The sequence below is a fragment of the Oryza brachyantha genome, chromosome 11 (genome assembly GCF_000231095.2).
Source record: "Oryza brachyantha chromosome 11, ObraRS2, whole genome shotgun sequence".
NCBI classification, from domain to species: Eukaryota; Viridiplantae; Streptophyta; class Magnoliopsida; order Poales; family Poaceae; genus Oryza; species Oryza brachyantha.
Window position 1 is genome coordinate 17,125,811 of NC_023173.2, and position 23,867 is coordinate 17,149,677.

A 23,867-nucleotide genomic window follows, 5' to 3' on the forward strand; every position below is an offset into this window, starting at 1 on the left:
TCCTTAAAAACTTACTATTGGAATTTCTGCAAGAAAAATTTTAAATAATGTTTTCTTTTGGTGATATGAGATTATATCTATCTACCACGTTATCAAACGTGGACTAGTAATTAATCACAAGGCTGTAAAAAAATAGAAAAAAATGCTCCGCCACCCGCTTCGTTCCTGATCCAAATAAACCCTTCGCGCGTTCCTGATCCAAATAAATAAGTCAATGTACAAGTCACTCCACACGTAGTTTGTGGGTATTGTTAATTTCTTTTTTTTTTTCTGATGCAGTAGTAAGTTCATACCACCAGCTCGTTACAAATATACTAGCAATAGGTTAGGTTCCGGAAACTATTCTAAGCTTCTAAGGGGACGTCCCCTCATATATTGCATGTCATCTAAATAGTCATAAAAAATATGAAAAAATTTATGAAGATAAATTAATATGTGATATATTACTACACAAACATGCAAGTTAAAATATGACTTCTATAATTTATAACAAAAATAACAAATATACAATTGTGAGTTTGTGTATACTATTTACAGTTTAATTTGTTATTTTTGTTATGGATTGTAGAAGTCATATTTTAATTTGCATGTTTGTGTAGTGATATATCACATATTAAACTATCTTCATAATGTTTTCATTTTTTTTATAACTATTTAGATAGCATGCAATAGACGAGAAGCCGACGAGGAGATGACCCCTCTAGAGTTTATAATCCAAGCTCGGTTAGGCTCGTGCATTGTAAGGTTACGAAAGAACACATGCATGTACGTATCACTGAGAATAGATTAATATTTTCTTTTACGTTTACCGTGGAGTAGGGAATGGAAGGAGGATGACTATGCTGCATAATTGTGAAAAAAATCCTATTTTTGTGGGTGGAGATCATGAAGGTTGGAGGAAAAGAGAATTAGGTTTAGTTTTTTCACTATAATGTCACCCATTAAATGTGGTATAGGAAGTTGAACCGTACAATAAACGGGATGAAAATAATTGGTAGTCTAGGTAAAAAAAAACAAACGATATATTCAATAACAAAAATTAATTTATAAATAAAACTTTTATATACGTGTTCTTAGCGATATAAAAATAAAGCTGAAAAATAAAATATGATAAAAAAATCTTAAAAATCAACTCTAAATTTTAAACTATAGATTTAAATTTTATGTTGTAAGCATAAGAATATGCCAAAGCCGCTTTCACATAGAGAAGAAGCAACGCTGCGTTCACATGGAGAAGAAGCCGAAGCCACGCTTAGGCCTCCCAAAATTTTTTCTCAAAAACATCGCATCGAATTTTTGGACACCTAAATAAAGCATTAAATATACATGAATATTAAAACTAATTACACAGTTATGGAGGAAATCGTGAGACGAATCTTTTGAGCCTAATTAGTACATGATTAGTCATGAGTGCTACAGTAACCAACATTTGCTAATGACGGATTAATTAGACTCAAAAAATTTATCTCGCAGTTTCCAAGCGGAATCTGAAATTTGTTTTGTAATTAGACTACGTTTATTACTTCAAATGTGTAACCGTACGTGTCGATGCGACATGGCTCCCAAAATTTTTTGTCAACTAAACGCAGCCTTAGACAGAGGACAGATGCACTACAATTTTTTATAATGAGCAACTTTAATATCCTTTAGGAGGTACCAGGAGATACCACTGTTTTCTATTTAAAATTTGGCATCTCTTGGTACTTAGATACTAGAAGGTATCAAATTTTACGTAGAAAATAGTGATACCTCATTGTACCTCGCTATTTAGAAAAATGCTCTTTTATAATAGTAGAGATAGAGATACAAATTTCAGATTTTTATAAATTGTATTTCTTCATATAATATTACCTAATTTTGTTTATTTTTTAGTTCTGAATTTCTGATATTTAATTTAAACAGTATTTTCAATTGGACAGTTGGACTCTATCTTGTACTACTAGTAGTATATAAAGACATGTATGGTGAGTGCAAACGTCGCACTTGGTAGCTAGCTAGTGTGGTAGAAACTAACGTTGGCGCTCCTATAGCAGCCAGCCATGTCACAAGGAATGATTGCGTGGTATACCCACATTGCTCTGGCTGCAGCCTTAGCTCTACATGCTGTGCTGACGGGTACGGCGACGGCGGCCGTTGGTCTTGTTAGCAGCCGCCGGCTGGCCGGGTACTGTCCGAGCAAGTGCGGCGAGGTGGAAATCCCCTACCCATTCGGCATCGGCGAAGGCTGCGCCAGGCCAGGCTTGGATAACTTTACCGTCGATTGCGACCACAGCTTTAGCCCTCCCAGACCGTATTTCAGCAACATAGAGATCATCGACATCTCTCTGGAGGCAGGGGAGATGCGCATCTATACTCTCGTGGTGTACGACTGCTACAACTCATCCAACACCACCGACAACTCCCAAGGATTCGACTCGCTCAACGTCACCGGATTGCCCTTCCTGCTGGCGCAGACGAGGAACGAGTTCACGGCCGTCGGCTGCGGCGCAGCGGCGTTGCTATGGGGCAGGGACGATGGGAGCTACTTGACCGGCTGCATCTCGACGTGCATGAGCTTGGACGAGGCTGCCAACGACGGTGACCCGTGCACAGGGCTGGGGTGCTGCCAGGTGCCCTCCATCCCGCCCAACCTTAGCACCATTGCCATGACGTGGGCTACTGGGAACCTCGGCGACAACTATGCGTGGAGAGAAGCCCCTTGCCGCTACGCCTTCGTGGCCGAGAAAGGCTGGTACGTACACCCTCGCCGCTACTTAGATTTTCTCTTTTTTCCCCTTGCTGATAAGCAGATCCAATGCAGAGGCACGGTACTGATTCAATCAAGGTTAATTTGACATAAAATAAAATTACTATCAATCTACTTCTACGTACTCCAAAATACAAGACCAAGGGAAGATGAATGGCAGGAAAAAATAATCATTCAACCAAGTATTATTAGCAGAAATAAAAGAGCCCAATATTAATGGACTAACCTATCATATCGATATTGACCTCCCTTATACCGCTGGTGTAATTGTTCAATAAAATTATAACCCAACTCCATGATATATCAATTTTACTGTATTAATATGTATTATAACGCAGTGCTTACAAAACACTATATCAAAACATTTCTTTTCTCTCTTTACAAAAGTTCTTTCCTAATACTACAATTTCTCTTCTATTTGTACCAACAATTGCATCACTATTTAGGAACAGAGTTCCTAGTCAATGCAGGAGTGGGACTTTTTGACCTAGTATAACACAAACTATCAATTTCAAAAACAAATTTAGTTTATCAAATTAAAATTTCTTCTTTCAAATTTTGGCATCTAAACCAAAACAGTCCATGTCGAGGGCGATTTAATTATTTGTCACTGCTATAGTAGCTCGTTTAACAATTATCCTCCAGCGTATAGTCTGTATAGACACAGAACAATTACCAAATATAAAGTGACAAATAATTAAAGATCCTATGCCGGTATTCATGCCACAGTATATACACTGCCAGCTACAGTACCACGAGGTCCACGGGTACTGTAGCAACACCTATCTCGTCTATTTACCTCCCTCAATTTGCCATCCAAATTTGTTGATGAGTTTTTTAAGTACCTGCGCACATAATTTGTAAAGCCTGTTTGGAACATATGCATATAAGGTATTCACCTATTGCATGCCACTTTGTGTTCAAAATCATTATCCGCCTCAACCTATATAGACCTTAACTTCTATCTAAGACTACTCCTAATCTCACTGTTGAGCGAGGTTAACCATAAGTATTCTAACTGTATCCAATCTTTTTTACATGGCATCCTAACCATGCTAGATCTAAGATCCTCCCTGAATTTACCTCTGGTCCTCATCATTGATTAAGACTGATCTCAAGTCTCCAGCACATATATAAATAAATCAACTATTTTTGTACACATATATCCCAAACTGACTCACATTAATCATAGGCATACACACCAGCACAATAAATATTTTCAAACTAATTTCTTTGAAAAGCTGATTTTTATCCCAATATGTTAATCATGACTCTGGTCTTACACCACTACTTACCATCAATTACAATATTTTTAATCCGCACTTATTTATATCTTAATAAAGGGTTCACATTGTCTGCCGGTCAGTACCTCTACGTACCTCACGAATATTAATTGTGAAAGCTCTTACAAACAATCTACGTACGTGGGTTTAACTGATCAAGTACGTATGTAACATAGGTACCATTTCAGCCGGCGAGATTTCAGTCCTGCAGGCAGCGAGAGCTTTGCCAATCGTGCTGGAGAAAGAAGTGTCCCAACAGTGCTTGAGTGGGCCATCAGGAGCGATGGATTGTGCTCACGGTCAACACGACAAGCTCCTGCCTGTGTTAGTGCCAAAAGCTACTGCGTCAACACCACCAACGGAGAGGGCTACCTCTGCAAGTGCTCTGCAGGATACGACGGCAATCCTTATGTCACCGGGGGCGGTGGATGCACAAGTTAGTTTTCCATTATAAACTTAATCTGCATATTATTACTAATATTGTAACATATTTACATACTACTACTTGTGCTTGTGCTTGTGCTTGCTCAAACCAAACCCGTTATCTGTCTGATATGAAAAGTTAAGCATGTTGAATATAATATTCTTTTATAGTTTAGAGGATAATTTATACTCTCGCCACAGTTTAGGACGGTAATTTGTATTTTTTATCTTTACAATTTAACTCAATTTTCCACTACAAGAAATATGATTAATCATGAAAGGATTATACAGTATGATCCGTCTATAAAAATAGCACATATAAAATTAACCCCATTTTTTACATATGGACATCTTAAGAGGATAGGCCAAAAAAAAAAAAAAACAGCCACCGACGCCCTTATCGTGCAAGTGACTCGCCATGCACTACCTATACTATATCAGCCACCGACACACTTATCGTTCCATCTCTCCCTCCTTCCGTCCGCGACGGCCTCCGCCCACCACCACCCTGTCCTCCTACGATCCCTCTCCCTCTCCCTCTCATCTCTGCGTGCGGATGGATAGTGTGAGGGGGAAGTGTTTTTCACCGGCTTGGCGGTGGCCGGTTGAGTTGCGAGTGAGAGGGAGCCATTGATGATGGGGATCAGCAGGCTGAGCGAGGGAGGCAATTGCCCATCCGCTTGCGTAGAAACCGATCTTTGGAGTTGTTTTAGCGAGGTGAGTGAGCCAACCGCCTGCATATATAGGCCCATTTCTTTCAACCACCTGGATAGGCCTTTTCTGCTATAGCGTATGTACGTCGTAAACAATTATTGAGTATTTGATCACTAAATAATTTCATAATTGGGAACCAATAGGTTGTAGGACATATTGGTTTGGACTATTAATTCCAGTTTTCTAATTTAACAATTTATAATTTAGTTTAATAAACATCATATGTTAATCAATTTTTATTTTTAGGTAATTTTTAAGGTTGAAAATTAAGAATGAAGTCGTTGTATATGGCATGTAAAATCCCTATGATTTGAACAATTATAGTTTGCTACTTGGTCGACATGCCATTTTCGCCGCAGCTGGGTTGCGGCTGTCGCCGTCTGCTCAATCGTCATGTAGGCTAGTGTTCGGGTGTGGTGCGGCGTCAAGGCCGACTAGGTCTGGTTTGACGGGACCCAGTCGGCATAACGTGTTGGCCGCCGAGGACAATCTCGCCATTTTAAATTTTTTTCACTCTGAAATTAATAAAATAATGGCCGAAGTGTCTACCAGCTAATTATCATATTTCTATGGTGCCCTACGGCAAATTCGTAATCTTACGGTGTCCACCGACTAATTACACGTTTTTTCGATGCCCTGTAGCAAATTATGCTTATTTATTTACGAGCAATTTTACGGTCCTCTTGTTACCTAGGTACTGGGAGGTACCAAATTTTACACTAAAATTTTAGTAACTCTTGTTATCTACTCAAGTACTGTAAAATTACTCTTTATTTATTGTATCTTTTGTTACCGTGGGAACACTGTCTGACTAATGTAAATTAGTACATGTAGTTTTGACATGTAACGACTTATGATTTGGTTCTAACGACTACATAGATGAAAAGTTTTATTTATAATTTTTTTATCAATGAGATAATTTAATTTTCTGATCAGTGTGTTTCATTAGATAGTATAGTATATATACTAGCGGATAATCTGTTTTCTCTGTAAGGCATGTATTACTAGTAAGTATGTAATAATCATTAATAAGCTAGCTGCATTACAATTGACTAAATTTGGTTGCTGCACGAGATGATTTGACTATTTGGATCGTTCGATTAAATTAGTGTTTGGTATAAACGATTTGCAGATATTAACGAGTGCCAGCTTAGAAGAATGGATCCTGCAAAGTACGAGAAGGTTTATCCTTGTTACAGTGGTAGCAGATGCCATGACACAGAGGGTGATTATAAGTGCAAATGCCGGTTTCTACATAGAGGGGACGGTAAACTCGACGATGGATGCCGGCCCATATTTCCCGGGTATGCAGTCGCGATAGTAGGTCAGTATGCATTATTTTGCTTGCCCAATTCCACGATGATCGATGTGAATCGTCCTTAATTTTTGGCACCACGCATTCGTGATTAATTAATAGCTACTACTACTGTGGCCCGGTTCGTTCGGCGGGAAGTTAAACCAGATTCTTCTTTTTTCCCCACATACACCGTTACTGAATTGCTAAACGATGTCTACATATAGTTTAGAAAATCCAGAATTTGGATTAAAAATTTATGTTGAGCGAAGAGAAAGACTTGGTCAATTTGAAAACATGTAAAATTGTACTTAAAAATAAGTAATATAAAGAGAAAAGCTTGGTCAATGAATAAAAATTTAGAAGTATCTAAAATTGAAATTGAAAAATAAATACCACGCAGAAAAAAGATTATGTACAAATACATTTTGGAATAAAAGTATAAATACAAACATGGAACTAAAAATTAAAGAAAAACAAAAGGAGGTTCCACGTAGTAAGACAATTTAGAAAAATATAAAATTTGAATGAAAAATTAAAAAAAAATTAAATGAAAATAAGAGCCTAGATACAGTTTATAACAATAAGGTCTTTCAAGTTACCTGTGGCCGTGACACTTAATTTCTTGATAATATTTGGTTTCATCTAGATTGTTGTTTGACTAATTAACGCTAGCGAGTATACAGTTCTCTTATTAACAGGGTTATTTTGATCTTCTGGGCAGTAACCGTCATCGCCGGTGTTGTCGTGGCGTTCCTGACGCTCTACGTTATGAGGGAGCGTAAGAGGCGTAAGCAGAAAGAATTATACGACAAAAACGGTGGCAACATACTGAAGAAGATGATTAACGACATCACAATGTTTACAGAAGAGGAGCTGAAGGAGATGACACGTTATTGTGGAAATAGAGAGCTCGGAAAGGGTTATTTTGGTGTGGTTTACAAGGGGATTACCAAGAACAAGGAGGAGGTTGCGGTGAAGCGCTACACCAAAAAAGGAGGGGGGCACAACAAACAGGACTACGCGGATGAGATCATCAACCAGGCTCGGATCCAGCACGCGAATCTAGTACGTCTCGTCGGTTGCTGCCTGCAAACGGATGTGCCCACTCTGGTTTTGGAGTTCGTCCCTGGAGGCAGCCTCTACGATTTGCTCCATGGCAATGGCCGTCACAGGCATCTTCCACTGCCAACGCGTGTGGACATTGCCGTTGGCAGTGCGGAAGCTCTGGCATACATGCACTCCAGTATTGACCACAAAAGCACTGTTCATGGGGACATCAAGCCCGCCAATATTCTCCTTGGCATCAATCTGGAGCCCAAGGTGTCTGACTTTGGATCGGCCAAGCTTACGTCTGTCGCTAAATCCGGTGTCTGGGCCGTCAGCGGAGATAACAGCTACACCGACCCTGCCTATTATAAGACAGGCGATTTCACAGAGAAAAGTGACGTGTACAGTTTTGGGGTCGTCCTCCTAGAGCTCATCACGCGGAAGAAAGCCTACTCCAAGTCCGAGGAAAAAAAAAGCCTAGCGTTACGCTTTTACAAGTACTACACGGATGAAGATGCGAGAAGGAACATGTACGACCACAACATGCTGTCATCAGCTGACGCTGCTCCGCTGCCTTGCTACATGGAGTGCCTCGACAGGATGGCTAGCCTCGCCAAACGGTGCATTGATCCGGACGACGACGAGAGGCCCACCATGGCTGAGGCACTGGAGGAGCTTAAGCAGTTGCGTGCAACCCTTCATGTCAACTGCGACGACGGTCCAACCACTCCAACGCATGGAGTAGAAATTAACTAAGCTCTGGGTTGTGGATAGCATTTATAATTTCTCTTCGATCGACCTCGCCAGCAGATATACATATGTACGCTGGTTAGTTTGCACGGGCATACATAGAAATGTAACATTAGTTACGCACGTTAATTCCTAGTTATATACGCTAGCAGCTAGCTCCTGCTCTGTTACATGATGGAATTATATGTTTGTAATCATGAGCATACTTTCTGTCTTTAGACTAGCAGCATTTTAGTTGCACCTTACAAATTAGTTTGCTTTGGGTTCGATCCTTGCATTGCATGCATATAGTCAGATCGGAACCGGCCTTTCAGCTTATTTTGTTTCAGTTATCGGTGCAGAGCTTAGTCAGTGTCTGATCCGTTTTGTTTTAGTGCATGTAACAAACTCCTGTGTGGAGAGAGCAATAAAAGGAAAAACCCCGAAAAGCTGAGCAAGATTGAGGCAGCACAAAATCTCTCTCGGTTTTTCTCTGTTCATTAGTCAGGTGTGCGGTTTTCTTTGAAATTATTCAGTTTACTGTTCAGCATATGAAAAGTTCAGAGTTCTTCAGTTAGGCACAAGAAAAACAGAGTGAGCGAGTGTGAGATTGTTTTGTTGCTGACATTATACGTTTATATACTAGTACATATATGATTGTTGTATTTTGTGTGCTATAATCATTACTTCTAACAATAAGGTTGTGGTAAATCTTTTTTCATGTAATGCAACTTAATCATAGGTTGGAGTCGCATGATGCGCTCCTAAGATAAATGAGGTTATGCTACGTGGTGATGAGGATTCCATACGTCGTAAGATAGGAGATTGTGTGTGTATAGCAAGAGGAGTCAAATTTGAAATGAGTCTAAATTTGGAAATATTAGAGTTTCTGTTGTGATAGGATAAGTTTATTTCGTGTTTAAGAATATTTCATACTGGATTATAACTCCTTTGCACGCGTTTGATTTGTTGCTTTAGGCTGCATACATATAGGAATAAATAGTATATGCTTAGTAAAATATCAAAAAAAAAAAAGAAGGTTAGGGCATCTTTAATGTAATGACTAAAATTTAACTCTCCAAATCTTAATTTAGACATTTATGTAAAAAGATTCTCTATTTATGCATATCCCCTGATTATTTTTTCTTGATTTCCTCTATACCCATTTCCGTTAGTTGATCATCAATTGACTATGAAATATCTCTAAAATAACCATGTTATCCCTCTCTCATACTAATGTGTTGCCTTCTCACTAAATTTTTACTAAAATAAATGGGACATAATCAATAATTTCCAAACATGAAAAACAAATGTTTGATTTTTATGATTAATTCGTACATAAGGTTTACCAGAAAGTGAGGTCTAAATCTATTTTTTATTTGTGTTTAAATTTTGAAAATATGTCTGAAAGTTATCAAAATTTTTAAATATAACTTGTAAATTTGTGAAAAATAATTTCATCCCTTCATTTTTTTGCGGTGAATCTTTTTTCAATATATATTCATTTGAAAGTAATTTTCAAATTTGATGTAGACCTTGATTTTTACAATAAAAATTTTAAATTTTAAATTTTAAATGAAATTATGTTTCAAATTTTAAATCATTACGAATATTTAGTAATGTAACATTGTTTTTTCCACAACCGAAATAATCTATACACCAAACTTTTCTAACTCCAGCGATGTACGAAAGGAAATAAAATCATTTTAAAATATAATGGTCAAACTAATGGTAAAGTAATGAAATAGGCATATCAGAGATTGAAATAAAAACTCAAGTTTACAAAGGGGTCAAGCAAATCTCAGGGGTGTAATCTAAGGGACCAGGTGAAATTCCAATTCCAGGAACATATAGTGAATTAGATCTACAAATTTTTTGAGTATCTAGATATACCAAGTTTTTTATTTAAAAATACGATAACTTCGATACCATCCGCAAGAACTCCCACTTTTCCACGGTCGCGTACAGATGTTGACGAGTGCGATCCATTCTTTTATAAAGAGAAATATCCTTGCTATGGTGGTGGGACATGCCATGACCTTGAAGGTAGCTACGAGTACGTACGTACGTAATTGCAGTTTTGGGCAAAGAAAGTTTTCTGAACCTCTCTACTACCCAAATCAGCTAATAACAGTGATCGGTAAGCCGCTCTTACATATTAATCAAAAAAATGTCCTCTACATATTATTGTCTGCGTTGTCTCGGCTTTGTTGATCGTACTCATTTTTTTGCGCATGGAACATGAGAAGCGGAAGCTTCGAGATTCTTTCAACAAAAATGGTGGTCGACTTATTAAGTTATTCATGATGGAGGAGATAAAAAAGTCACAAACAACTATGGCATTTTACTTGGAAAGGGTAGCTTCGGTATGGTCTAAAGGGAACTATTGACAACAACCAACACATTGCAGTGAAGCGCCTCTCTAGAGTTGATTGAGCACTATGTAGAAAAGATTTTGCAAATGAGGTCTGTTAGATAATTTAATTCAATCATAAACAATAGATTACGAATTTAAACCCTAATCAATACAAGATCACCGATTAATTCAAATGCAGAAAACTAAATAAACCTACAGATGAAGCTATCTGATTCCCTTCTTTTCTTTCTTTCAATTTCGTCTTCTTTCCTTCGTCTCCGGCGAGATTAGATCTCTGATGATCTGTTCTGAATCTCTGACCTTTGGGTCTCCAACGACACTACCCTGAAATCGCCGCACGAAACCCTTCCAGTGCGTCTCTGATCGGGAGAGATTGATTTTGAATTTTTGGTTGCGAGAATAAGCGACACGAGCGTCCCCGTGGGCTCCTCTTCTTTTATATAGCACTGGTGGGCCTCGGAGGCTTTTCCTAATCCGATTATGACTCGTAACCACCGATCGCAGTTACGGCCCATGAGGGTTATGAATTTTGGAGTTAGAGATAGATTACGGATAGAATTACGGTGGTTATATCCTTTTCTAAATATCGGCTAACCGATAAATCAACCAACAAAGTCGCCATTCAATTTCAGGTCTGTCACAAGAATATAGTCAGACTTGTGGGCTGTTGTTTGGAGACAAAGATTCCAATGTTGGTCTTTGAGTATATCCTGAAGGGGAGCCTTGAGGATGTGTTTCATGGTAATGATAACAATATCAACAATATTCAAAAACACCCTCTCTCACTTCAAGCACGTTTAGCAATCGCTTTTAAATCTGCCGATGCTCTTGCCTACATGCATTCATCTTGCTAACCAAAATAATATTGTCCTTCATGGAGATGTGAAGTCTGCCAACGTTCTCCTAGATAAACAACTTGATGCCAAAGGTATCGGAATTTGGAATATCTAGACTCATATGTATACAGAAACACGACACTTCCTATGTCATAGGGGATAGGAGCTATATGGATCCTGTGTATATAAAGACAGGAATGCTGAGAGCAAGACTGATAATATAGCTAATAAATTGGCTATAAGAATTTTTATAGTCTTCTCTTTGGCCACTTGTATAGAGTTAGCTATTTATAATTAATAAACGGTCCACTTGTCTCTCTCACAGAATTTCTTAGTTCTTGTGCAGAGCTGACTATAAATTTATAGTCCGCTTATCCTCTCAGTCCTCCTATCTCTCATCCACCTTAGCATTTAGCCGGCTTATAGCCTTCTATTATACTTGCTCTTGCTGAGAAGAATGATGTGTATAGCTTGGGTGCTGTGCTCTTGGAGCTAATTACTAAGAACAAGGCAAGATATGGTGGAAATAACAGCCTAACAATAAACTTGGTGTATTAAGGCTCTAGTGCCCAATATCTTAATTGAAATCCCTCCATGTTATTAGGAAAACTAGAAGCTAATCCTGGTGCTTCGTTCGATTCTGAAGATAGTACTTTAGCGTGTCCAGTTTTTTCGGTTGTTTCAGTTTGTCAGTTTGTTTTTGAGTTAGTTTAGTTATTACTCGTGTTTTTCTGGGTCACGTGAGCCGATATCGCCCTGCATGGCAAAATTGTCGTGCGCGTCGTGGCGTCGTCTAGTGCGAGTAGGACGTGTGGGATGGCGCATGCCGTGAACCGTGGTGCATTTTAGTTGGAGTCGTGGTTCACTCCACGATCTTGTAATTTTTCCTTTTTTAAGATGAGAAGACCAGAAAATGCAGTAAGCAAGTTCACTGCACCAAAACTAGCTAGTCGGTGTTCATTGAGTTCTTTGCTCTCTGTTTCTCACCGCCGTGTAAATTTGAACCGAAATTTTGGAGGATGGTTTTTTGGTGATTTCCAGAGTAAGGGAATCAAGATTTTCGAAATTAGATTTCTGTTAACATAGTTTGGAAATTAGTCAAAATATTTCCAAGTGGACCAGTGCCTGTCCAGTTACGTTCGGTCTGAAAAACTCCAAGAAATAAAGAAGAGGAGCTTAATTAATTAAGGGCCGTGCCGTGGTGAACCTTGTCTTGTTGCACTTCCCGGTCGAGCGTGTCCAACATGACGGCAAATTCTGCTTCCATCCAACATTCACATCCATACTAGCTAAGATATCAAATGGCAAGTTGAGAAACACATCAAACGGCGAGTTGAGAAACTGGCAGAAATAAGCCAGCAGTTTTAGTTGGATCGATGGACTACTAATTTGGCCATAGCTTGTTATTTCATTAGTTTATAGCGATCCATCTCGCTTGTTAGTGCAAGATGCATATCCCATGACACATACACAGCTAGTCAACCATGCCAATCACCAATCCAACATTCGCCAAATATGATATCCCATTTATGATATAGTAAAAGACAATTCAGCATGCATTAGTCTAACATGCATGCCATAGTCGTAAAATTGTTTACCAAGAAGACCCGAAGCTAGCCTAGCATTAGTTGACTATGTATAATCATTCTCCGAGATATTCAGTCCATGAGTAATTTTATCATTTTTGAAAAAAATATCATGAAATCTCATATTTTCTAGTGTAAAATTTGGTACATTCAGTACATACTTTATACTAAGGTATCAAAATTTTAGTATGTAAAAATAATTTCTCAAAGATGATAAAATTACTTGTCGACGATTGATGTCGGCAATAAACTTATAGGATGGCTATTAGACTCGGAATTCGATGGTAAAGATGAAAATAGAGACGATTTACCTAGGTTCAGGCTCTCGACGTGACGAGATAATACCTTACTCCTACTTGACGATCGTATTGCGTAGATGATTCTTCGTTGCCCTCAAGGGGCCGCCCTGTACCCTCTTATATAGTGGGAGAAGGGCTATAGATATAATAGAGTCTAACCTAACTAGACTAAGATCTATCCTAATTCAGTTATGGCTCGGGTCCAGAGTACATGACATGCAATCCGGTACATACCAAACTCCTAGCCGACACCATACAGATATAATCTTCTTCCTATTTAGTACCCCATTGACCGTATGTATTCATGTAGTCTTCGGATACCCCGGTATAGGTATCCCATAGCAGCCCCCGGAGTCGTCCATAGTAGTGCAGGTCATCCATGTAGATCATTGATCATCAGACGTACACCTGCACAATATGTTTGATACTATCCGAGTGCTTCCCGAGTGATCCTGAGTAATCTGCGATGATTGTAGAGGCTATGGAGGGCTCCGAACAAAAGAAAGAATGTCGATGCATCCACCTAATAGGTGTAGTCCCCGACTATATGCTTAACAATTAATCATAGAGTCATCTATGGACCGAGTAGTTACTACCGAGTACATTCGGATTTACTCAAAGTTTAGGCACAGGCTAAAGAGCACAGTTAAGTGCCATGGGCGATATCAACAGACGCCTGCCCGAGTACGACCTTGCGCCCATATCATAGGTGTACCGTTGATTCCCAGATATATCGGAAATTACGAATTTATGCTACTGTTTGGCATATCCATAAAACTCACAACAACCCTTAAAAATAGCTTGGTATCAATTGCGGCAGCACCAAAAGTTTCGGCCCGCTTTGCCTGTATGGGAGCACAACGACACTTACTATATTAATTTGTACGTAGCTTTTAGTAATCGATATATGTGCATATTTTTTTAGAGAAAAGGCTTAAAAGCTCAGCTTTTTATAAAGCAAGGTGACGATAAGTTGCTGGGATGCCAGCTTACAAAGACTGGTTCAAAACAGAGTAAGACAAACTCACAACCTACTGAAACTACTCCAAACCCCACCGGACGAAAACCTGTGGCAAACTGAACCACAACTACATGCTAGCTAGATTAAACTACAACTAAAAACTACCCCACACCATCCCTACGGTTGAGTTGGCTGGCACCATGAAGTACCTTTACTCTGAATTCTGTCATCTTCTTCTCCTCCTCATCTTTCGCGAGCAGTCTCCATTGCGTCAAGAAAAAAACACCCCTGTACAATAGCAGACAAGCCGAGTTAACAATCTTATCTCTGAAAACCATCTCGTTTCTTGTCAACCAAATAGTCCAACAAAAAGCTCCCAAGACCATCCTCATAGCACTGCAATGAGTTTTTGAGAAACCCTCCAGACTTATGTGAAGAAGCATTTCGAAACTATGTGGAGTATATGGCCAATTAAAAGCATCTCTACACACACCAAACAAATTTAGCAAGAGGACAATTGAAAATAAGATGATGAGGTGATTCAATCTCTCCGCATAACCTACATAATTCAGAACCTCGTTCCCATTTTTTTCCTTCAAAACAGCAGCAGCCCGAATTCTACCACTGGACAGTAACCAAAGAAAACGCTTAATCTTCAATGGAATGGGAGCTCTCCACATTGAACTCAAATTACGATCAGTTACACCTCTGAAAATCAAAAAATTATATAAAGACCGAGAAGAGTACATTTTCTTACTATCTAGGGGCCAAAGTAAAGTGTCTTTGTTTTCATTCACAACTATATTGTCGATGAGCTCACATAATTCACCCCAACTCACACTCTCCTCCTGATTCAAAATCCTCCTAAAAGATAAAGCCTCAGCCCCAAGCTAGCTATATCTGCCACTATGCTGTTTTGCTGATTGCAAATTTTAAAAAGCGAATTAAAGTGAATACTGAGAGGGACATTTTTCACCCATACATCTCTCCAGAAGAAGATACTTTTGCCATCTCCCAAGAACCAGCTACTCCCCATTTGCACCATTTTTCTAATATGCAACAAATTCTTCCAAAATTGAGATCCCTCCATCCTTGTGACCTGAAACATGCCCCCCCCCCCCCCATTTTCTATAAGGAAAATCCATTTAGCCAAAAAAGCAACATTTCTCAATATGGTTTCAGAAAAACCTAGGCACCAAAATCTTTTGGGAGAGCCATACTCTCCCACTTAACCATATGATACTTCTTTTTATCGCCAACTCCTTCCCAGTAGTTTCTAGCTCTTATAGAATCCATTTTCTTATGAATCACTTCCGGTAAGAGATAAAAGCCCATAGGTTGGGATGGAGGATAAACAAGCCTCCAATCTAATTGCCCTTTAAATGAGCTTTCGAAGTGACTTTTTTTTTCCTTAACGTATATAGAATTCATGTTTCTCTGTACTCGAAGAAATACACTTGTTGCGAATTATTTGCTCCATGCTTTTAAAATACACTTGTTTTAACATATTCACCGTTCGTTTGAAAAAAAAACATTTACTATTACATATGTATAAATAAGCTGACTTCTTTAGACGAATGAAGTACTCTCTCAATCCCTAAATGTTTGACGCCGTTAACTTCGCCTTATTCAAAAAATTTACATAATTATTAATTATTTTATATGATTTCATTTATTATTAAATATACTTTTATGCATATATATGAGTTTACATATTTTACAAAAGAATTTGAATAAAACAAACGGTCAAACATGTGTCAAAAAGTCAATGCATCAAACATTTAGAGACGGAGGGAGTATTTGTTATGTTTAAATTTTAAAATATTTACTTTATCCCTACAATCGCCTGTACGATCTGTAGCAATAGTTCGGAAAATAATATCCTTCAAATGCTGAGAATAAAGTTTTTGAGAGTACACAGACTGAAGTAGATTAGAACCAGAATGACGGCGACAAAATAATCTACCATATAAGAGAACAAATTAGAATTTGGCTAAGTTTACTATTAGTTCGTTTAGAACAGAACCAGAGTACAATGCACCGTCATATTGGTATGATAATAAGTATAGCATTTTGTTGTATGATAATAAGTTTGATGTATAAGAAATTACTATACATTAAGATTTCAAATATATATTTAAAATATGTGTAACATTTTTTAAATGGTAACCACAATAAATTTAACTTATGGGTAGCATTTTTTAAAGTTATACAATACCTGGCAAATCTACTGTACTGCCACCACAAAAATACATTACATATATGTTGTTAATAAAATATGTTATAATTTTTAATTATTATAAAATATATTTTATGAATAATACCTTACATGGTAAAGAATATAATAGTCTGACACGATGCATTTATATTTTTTAATACTATATTCCAAATATTCGTATTGTTTTTCTTTCCAAGCATAAGGGCAAAATCGGTTTTTTTATGAGAATTAAACGGTCAATGAATGATCAATCGACCAAAAGGGGATCAAAATCAAAATTTCAGCACACACAAGAAAGCTAGCATACAAGGAACTCCCCCTAATAAATAATACTACCACCATCTCGGTAAGACTTCATATTTGGAGATATAAATCTAATGAGTGGGGTGAAATTCTAGGAATATATAGGGAATTAGCTCTAAAAATTTTGGTATCGGAAAGACCAAAAATTTGATATATCGAGCATTTTAGAAAACATATTTGGAGAATAGACCATGCCAAAAACTAATTGCAGAAATAAACCGCAGAGCCATCGAGGTTGGTGCTGAGCTATAACTTCTCAATGCCACTAACTTTGGTGCTAAGCTCCTATCCAACGTGGCAAAAAAATTCCAAATCATCAAAGCCTAGAGGCGTGAGATCTATAAAATTAAATAAATGCATAGATAATAAGAGTAACAAATATAGTTTGGTGCAGTGGTTGAGGTCTTCCAATGCAAGACAAGGGTCATGAGCTGATATGCCAATTATGGTTGAAAGTGGTCATGGAAATTCCCGATGTACCGTCCATCGTTTTCGAAAATTACCGACCGAAGGAAATGGACATAATTTGGCGGAAATGATAAATGGAAATGGTAAATAATACGGAAGTGGTATTGGAATTAGTATTGCTATTTACCGGCCATTTTGTCAGTAGGCGGTATTATTTCGGTAATTACGGTTTATGAATATGGAAAAATACCTTTTTTTCATGCAAGCCTCAAGCCTAACCCTCAAAACCTAAATGCTCAAATATAATTCCTCTGTCCACGACGTGACAAGAGCAATGACTAGTGTCGCCTAGTGTCTTTTATGTATTGCTCTATGTTACGTACTTTTCCATTTGCGTATCTCATTTTACGCTTGAATGTCGTTGAATTCTTGTACTTATTATCAATTTAATATGCATATAGTTAATTTTCCAAAATAAATTACCGGTTTGGAGTCTTCCAACCATTACCAACATGTTTCTGATTGAATAATTCTATTTTCTAAACACCGATATTCCTGATACCGTTTTCATTCCTAAGTTAACATTTCCGATTCCATTCCCGAGAAATAATATGGATGTGAAAATGGTTTGCCTGTTTATCGATCGTTTTCATCCCTACCCCCAACCCTGTGCTATTTTTTGTTTCTTTAGGTTCCTTTGCAATTTTCATATTTTTTTGAAAAATAACATGATTCATTTATAACTCTTTTATTATGAATATGAGAACTTAAATAAAATATTATTTCAAAAGAAATATATTAGCATGTGCTAAATATGATAACTTGAACTATAATTGTGTTTTCTTGAACAAAATTTTATAAAGGGTGTATAACATTCTTCTTTGTGCTTTTTTCCCATCCTTGAAAAGGTATCATGAGGTATCAGTATTTTCTACGTAAAATTTGATACCTTCTAGTATCTAAGATACCAAGAGGTACCAAATTTTACATAGAAAATAGTAGTACCTTATGGTACCTCTTCAAGGATAGGAAAATTGCTCTTCTTCTTTCATATGAAAAGATGGCATGTATTTCATATTGTATAGAAATTTGATAAACCACATTTATAATATAATGCAATATATACAGATTAATATCCTTGATGAGAAATTGAAAAGGACATGTGTAATACATTTGTTTTGTACGAAAAAATATATGCATTTGAAAACACCATACAATAAACTTCTTTCATATATTTTCATATTCATAATGAAACTAGCTTAAAAATAAAACATGCCATTTTAAAAAATATATATTAGAAAAGTAAGTGGTCTCTCTAGAGACAAAAGAACAAAAAATAGAAACAAGGAGAAGGCAAGCATGGTTGAAACCCTAGATCATTAAGTTGAAGGCAATGGAGTCCACCACCGTACCACCACCACAAAATTGTTCATAGCTTCGGCAACCGTTTAATATTAAGGTTGCTAGCTCAGCGCCAAGCCACCCATTGCTGAGGTACAATGATTTTGGCGGTTTATTTGACACATCGGATAGGAGCTCGCGCTAATGTTAGTGGCGCTGAGACCTTATAGATTAGTGCCAATCTCGTTTACACTCAGGTGATGGTTCATTTCTGCAATTATTTTTGGCATGGACTATTCTCCAAATATATTATATATATATATGACTGATATAGAGTATGTGTTTATGCAGATATTAAGGAGTGTGAGCTTAGAAGAGCAGATCCTACCAAGTATCAGAAACTATATCCTTGTCACCGTCGTAGCACATGTCATGACACAGATGGTTCCTATTATTGCAAATGCCGGTTCCCATTTAGAGGGGATGGTAAAATTGATGGCAAGGGATGCCATTCCATAATTCCCGCACCTATAGTCGCCACGCTTGGTGAGCCATTCTTCTACTTATTCACTCTGTTTAATATTGTAAGATTTTATAAGACTTTTTGGTCTCGCCTAGATTTATGTGTGTACTAACGAATCTAGTCATATATATAAAATATATAAATTGATACATGAATGAATTTAGGTAAACCTAAAAAATCTTATAATAAGAAACAAAGGGAGTACTTATATTAATACATGCCGGCTACCCTAAAATTAATTAAATCAATGAACAAAGTAGTGCGTAGCGGTATATTTTAGCTATTTGTAGTTTGATTTGCCTTGTTTTCATACAGCAACGGTCTGCTCTATAATTTCTCTCCTGGTACCTGTGTTCCTACATAATAGACGGAAGCGTAGACAGCACTACATAAACAATGGTGGCCAATTTCTAAAGGGTATGGAAATCGTTGAATTCAAGGAGAAGATCCTGGACAAGATAACAGAGAATAAGAAAACCATACTTAGGGTGGGTTACTTCGGAAAGGTCTATAAGGGAACCCATGACCACCAGCCGGTTGCCGTGAAGTACTCCAAGGCAAAGCGCAAGGCGCGGATGCTCAGCAAAGTCATGATGAGGAACAAGAGCCAAAACGTGTTACAAAATGCTTTTTGTTGGCCAAAAGTTCCATCACAAGATTCATCACAAGAGCCCGGTCAGGAGATAGTGGACGAGCTAAGGGTCCAATCACAACTCCACCATGAAAATGTGGTGCGTCTCATTGGGTGCTGCATTGAGATAGAGGAACCCACGTTGGTTCTTGAGTTCCTCTCCAAAGGGAGCCTTGAGAAGATGCTAGTAGAATTTGTCAACCAGTACAAAGACAGCAATGCATGGAGGAAGATGTACGATCAGGACTTGTCTGTAGATTGCACGGAGTGCCTTGACAGTATGGCCGCCATCACAGTCCGGTGTCTGGAAGTACCCAACGTGGACAAGAGACCAACCATGGCGGAGGGAGCAAGCAAGCACTCATATGTCCTAGCTATATACATATATGCACTCGTATGTCCTACAGGCTCTGGATCACTAGTTGGTAAGTCGGCTTTGCTCTACCTCATCTCGTTGTTAATCCCTCCATACCCCAGCAGATGTTTCCATCGTGGTTTTGAGTTTCAGCTGACGATATATGTTCTACTGTATACACGTGTGTTCTTTTATACTTGCAGAGTGCTGTTGTCTGCAGGTACTGTGCATGTTTCTTGTACTAATAAGTAATCTACTATATATACCTTCTAGCTGTGAAATCATATATTTAATGTACCATAATGTTATGATTGTAAAGAGAGAACAGTATCACAATATCTCATGCTGGGTTGGTCCAACATCATGTCATACATATCCCCACATTATTAGTTTGACATCTCCATCTTCATGACTTACGAAACATAGTTATCAGTTAATACAAGTGCTAGCCATCAACTCTGACTAAAGACAACTTTACAATAACCATACAAGTAAAGAGTTTTACAATCAATTCACATAATTGCCAATCAATACAAGTTGCCTTTCATAGATATTCAACCGATAAATAAATGTCATCAATACAACGAAATATGATCATCTCTATGATTACCTCTGGGGCGTATTTCTCATACTTTGAAAATAAGGTATTAGCATGTAGTTTTCATCATTACCACGGTGATCAAACTCTTCATCACTCAACTTATTATCTCAAATGAAATTATGAAGCACCATGCATGCATTATTTTTGTTTGGTTTACCATGGGATAATTCCGTAACTCCGATAGAATTATCCATTTTATCTTCAAAAGAACAATAAATCACGATATGAAGAGATGGATGCAAATGGTTGAATACCTCCTAGTCACTACGATGTGGACCTGCACGAAACTCCGTCAAATGGTCTTTGGTCCCTTTATATTGATTTTAGCCCAAGTCAACTATATAGGTAAAATAAACACACAACATGAGACATCATTTTATCATTAAAGTAGTGAGAAGATGGTTAAAAAGGTATATGTGACTTTACTGGGTGGAGGATGAGCAAAAATAGCGGCATATTAGCGTATATCGTTGAACACCGTACCCTCATATCATGTAACTTTACTGGGCACACAAATGTATATAGAGAGAAGCAGCAAGTTGGTTAAATAACCAGTTGCAATAGAAAAGTAGAGAAAATTAATTAAAGGTTGCGATTAATTCATGGGTGAATATATAGAGGTCGGCATGCAGGTCGCCGATAAAAGCAAGCAAGCTAGCTACAGTATTCCATCGGCGGCACGCCGCATATAAATATAGACACACGGAGGCATGCTCACTGCAAATCTCCTGCATGTTAGCTTAATTGGCCAAGATAGCTTGGAAGATTAAAGTAGCTAGAAGCCATGCAGCATGTGCTATGGCAGCTGCTTGTTGCTGCTCTTCCTGCAGTAGCAATGTTTTCTCCGGTTGTAGCGGCGGCGGCAGCTCCTAGTACACTGCTGCAGCGTCGTCCGGGCTGCCCGAGCAAGTGCGGCGAGGTGGAAATCCCCTACCCATTCGGCATCGGCGACGGCTGCGCCTGGCCGGGCTTCACCGTCGATTGCAACCAGAGCTTTAGCCTTCCCAGACCGTACTACGGCAACATAGAGATCATCCACATCTCTCTGGATGCAGGGGAGATGCGCATCTACGCTAGCTCTCGTGGTCTACGGCTGCTACAACTCATCCAACACCACCGACTCTTCTCTGACGTTGCAGCTCAACGTCACCGGGTCACCGTTCCTGGTCGCTCCGAAGAGAAACGAGTTCACGGCCATTGGCTGCGAAACGGTGGCATGGCTAGGGGGCAGGGACGACGGAGCTACTTGACCCGCTGCATCACGACGTGTGTAAGCTTGGACGGAGCTGAACACGACGGTGAGCCCTGCATGGGGCTGGGTTGCTGCTAGGTTCCCTCCATCCCTCCCAACCTTACCCCAATCGTGCGTGGAACCGTGCGTGCGTGCTGCACGATTGGAGCGCTTCCACCGAGAACCGTGCGTGGAGATTCAACCCCCGTAGCTACGGTTTCGTGGCTGTGAAAGGCTGGTAAGTAAAAGTGTAAAACATCACCCCCGGGAACCATTAGTATTTTCCATTTTTTTCAGGCTTGTTAATTAACAAGTGTGTCACTAATATTTCTTTCTTTAGAGATGGATCGAGCAATGTAAAATGACAATATATTATATATATATAGGTACCATTTCAGCCGGCAAGATTTTCGCCGTGCCGGCAGCAACATCTTCGTGAACCGTAGTGGAGAATCAAGTGTACCGACTTGACTGGGCCATCAGGAACCGTAGTGCAGATCCTACCAAGTATGAGAAGCTATATACTTGTTCCCCTCATAGCAGATGCCATGACACCGTTGGTGGTTATGATTGCAAATGCCGGTTCCTATTTATTCGAGGGGATGGTAAAATTGATGGCAAGGGATGCCGATCCATAATTCCCGCACCTGTACTCGCCACGATTCGTGAGCCATTCTTGCTACTTGCTCATATTAATCCATTCTGGCTCCCTTGAAATTAAATTAATCAGTCAAAACAAGGTAGTACGCAGCGCTATCTTTTTTTTTTGAATGATGCAGCGCTATCTTTTAGCTATTTCAAGTCTTTATTTGCCTTGTTTACATACAACGACGGTCATCGCTGTGATTCTTCTTCCGGCCCCTGTGTTGCTGTATAAGATATGGAAGCGTAGACAGGTCTACATAAATAATGGTGGCCAACTTCTAAAGGGCATGGAAATCGTCCAATTCAAGGAGAATATTCTGGAGAAGATAACAGAGAATAGAAAAACTTGGATCGGGGAGGGTTTTTTCGGAGAAGTCTACAAGGGAACCCATGACAACCAGCCGGTTGCCGTGAAGTACTCCAAGGCAAAGCGCAAGGCGCGGATGCTTAGCAAAGTCATGATGAGGAACAAGAGCCAAAACGTGTTACAGAATGCTTTTTATTGGTCAAGAGTTCCATCACAAGATTCATCACAAGAGCCTGGTCAGGAGATAGTGGACGATTTAAGGGTCCAATCACAGCTCCATCATGAAAATGTGGTCCGTCTCATTGGGTGCTGCATTGAGACAGAGGAACCCACGTTGGTTCTTGAGTTCCTCCCCAAAGGGAGCCTTGAGAAGATGCTCCATGGTTCTGAGCGGCAACCTCTCTCGTTGTTGCAACGCCTTAACATTGCCATCGGCTCTGTAGAGGCTCTCTCCTACATGCACAACTATCCCCCCAAGGCATCATCCATGGAGATGTCAAGTCAGCCAACATCCTTCTTGATGAAAACCTTATCCTAAGGTATCCGACTTTGGGTCATCCGAGCTCATATTGAGACTCCACCGTGTGTGTGTGGTGACTTGGACTATATCGACCCTATATTCATGAAGACGAGGAGTTTTACAACCAAGAGTGATGTCTATAGCTTTGGGATGGTGCTCCTAGAGCTCATCACCTGAAAGAGCGCCAAGTCCTATGGTACAAGACTCGTAGAAGAATTTGTTAAGCAGCATGAAGACAATAATGCAAGTACAAGAATGTATGACGAGGACATGTTATCTAGAGATATCCTGCAGCCATACTCCATAGAGTGCCTTGATAGGATGGCCGCCATCACAGTCCAGTGTCTTGGAAACAATGTCGACAAGAGACCAACCATGGCGGATGTCGTGAAGGAACTTAAGCAGTTGAGAGAGCTATGCAATTAATGCCGAACAGCCGGGTGAAACAGTCGGCTTTGCTTCCTCCCCCACCCTGTAGATGTGTTT

At 39.0% G+C, this 23,867-nt stretch overlaps 1 protein-coding gene and 2 pseudogenes across 2 annotated transcripts; all 3 read left to right on the forward strand.

The window, feature by feature from the left end:
- The first annotated feature begins 1,997 nt into the window (after window positions 1–1,997).
- On the forward strand, window positions 1,998–8,705 carry LOC102700384 (wall-associated receptor kinase 1-like). 2 transcript variants are annotated; one of them, XM_040528902.1, is made up of 4 exons: window positions 1,998–2,731; window positions 4,206–4,465; window positions 6,299–6,490; window positions 7,185–8,705. In XM_040528902.1, exons 1-4 carry the CDS (start codon window positions 2,040–2,042, stop codon window positions 8,264–8,266), a joined length of 2,226 nt encoding a protein of 741 aa, XP_040384836.1. In that variant the 5' UTR covers window positions 1,998–2,039; the 3' UTR covers window positions 8,267–8,705. The 2 variants fall into 2 exon arrangements, with proteins under 2 accessions (XP_040384836.1, XP_040384835.1); XM_040528901.1 differs by having other exon boundaries at window positions 6,299–6,470; window positions 7,162–8,705.
- Window positions 8,706–11,227: 2,522 nt separating this feature from the next.
- LOC121053212 lies at window positions 11,228–12,010 on the forward strand (annotated as a pseudogene).
- A 7,500-nt stretch (window positions 12,011–19,510) lies between these two features.
- LOC102700664 lies at window positions 19,511–23,867 on the forward strand (annotated as a pseudogene).

What these genes read in the sequence shown, in the direction of transcription:
- LOC102700384 (XM_040528901.1), top strand. Translation starts at nt 2,040, where the DNA reads ATGTCACAAGGAATGATTGCGTGGTATACCCACATTGCTCTGGCTGCA. An exon ending in TTCGTGGCCGAGAAAGGCTG is followed by an intron (nt 2,732 to 4,205) that starts GTACGTACACCC and finishes TATGTAACATAG; the next exon opens with GTACCATTTCAGCCGGCGAG. An exon ending in CGGGGGCGGTGGATGCACAA is followed by an intron (nt 4,466 to 6,298) that starts GTTAGTTTTCCA and finishes AACGATTTGCAG; the next exon opens with ATATTAACGAGTGCCAGCTT.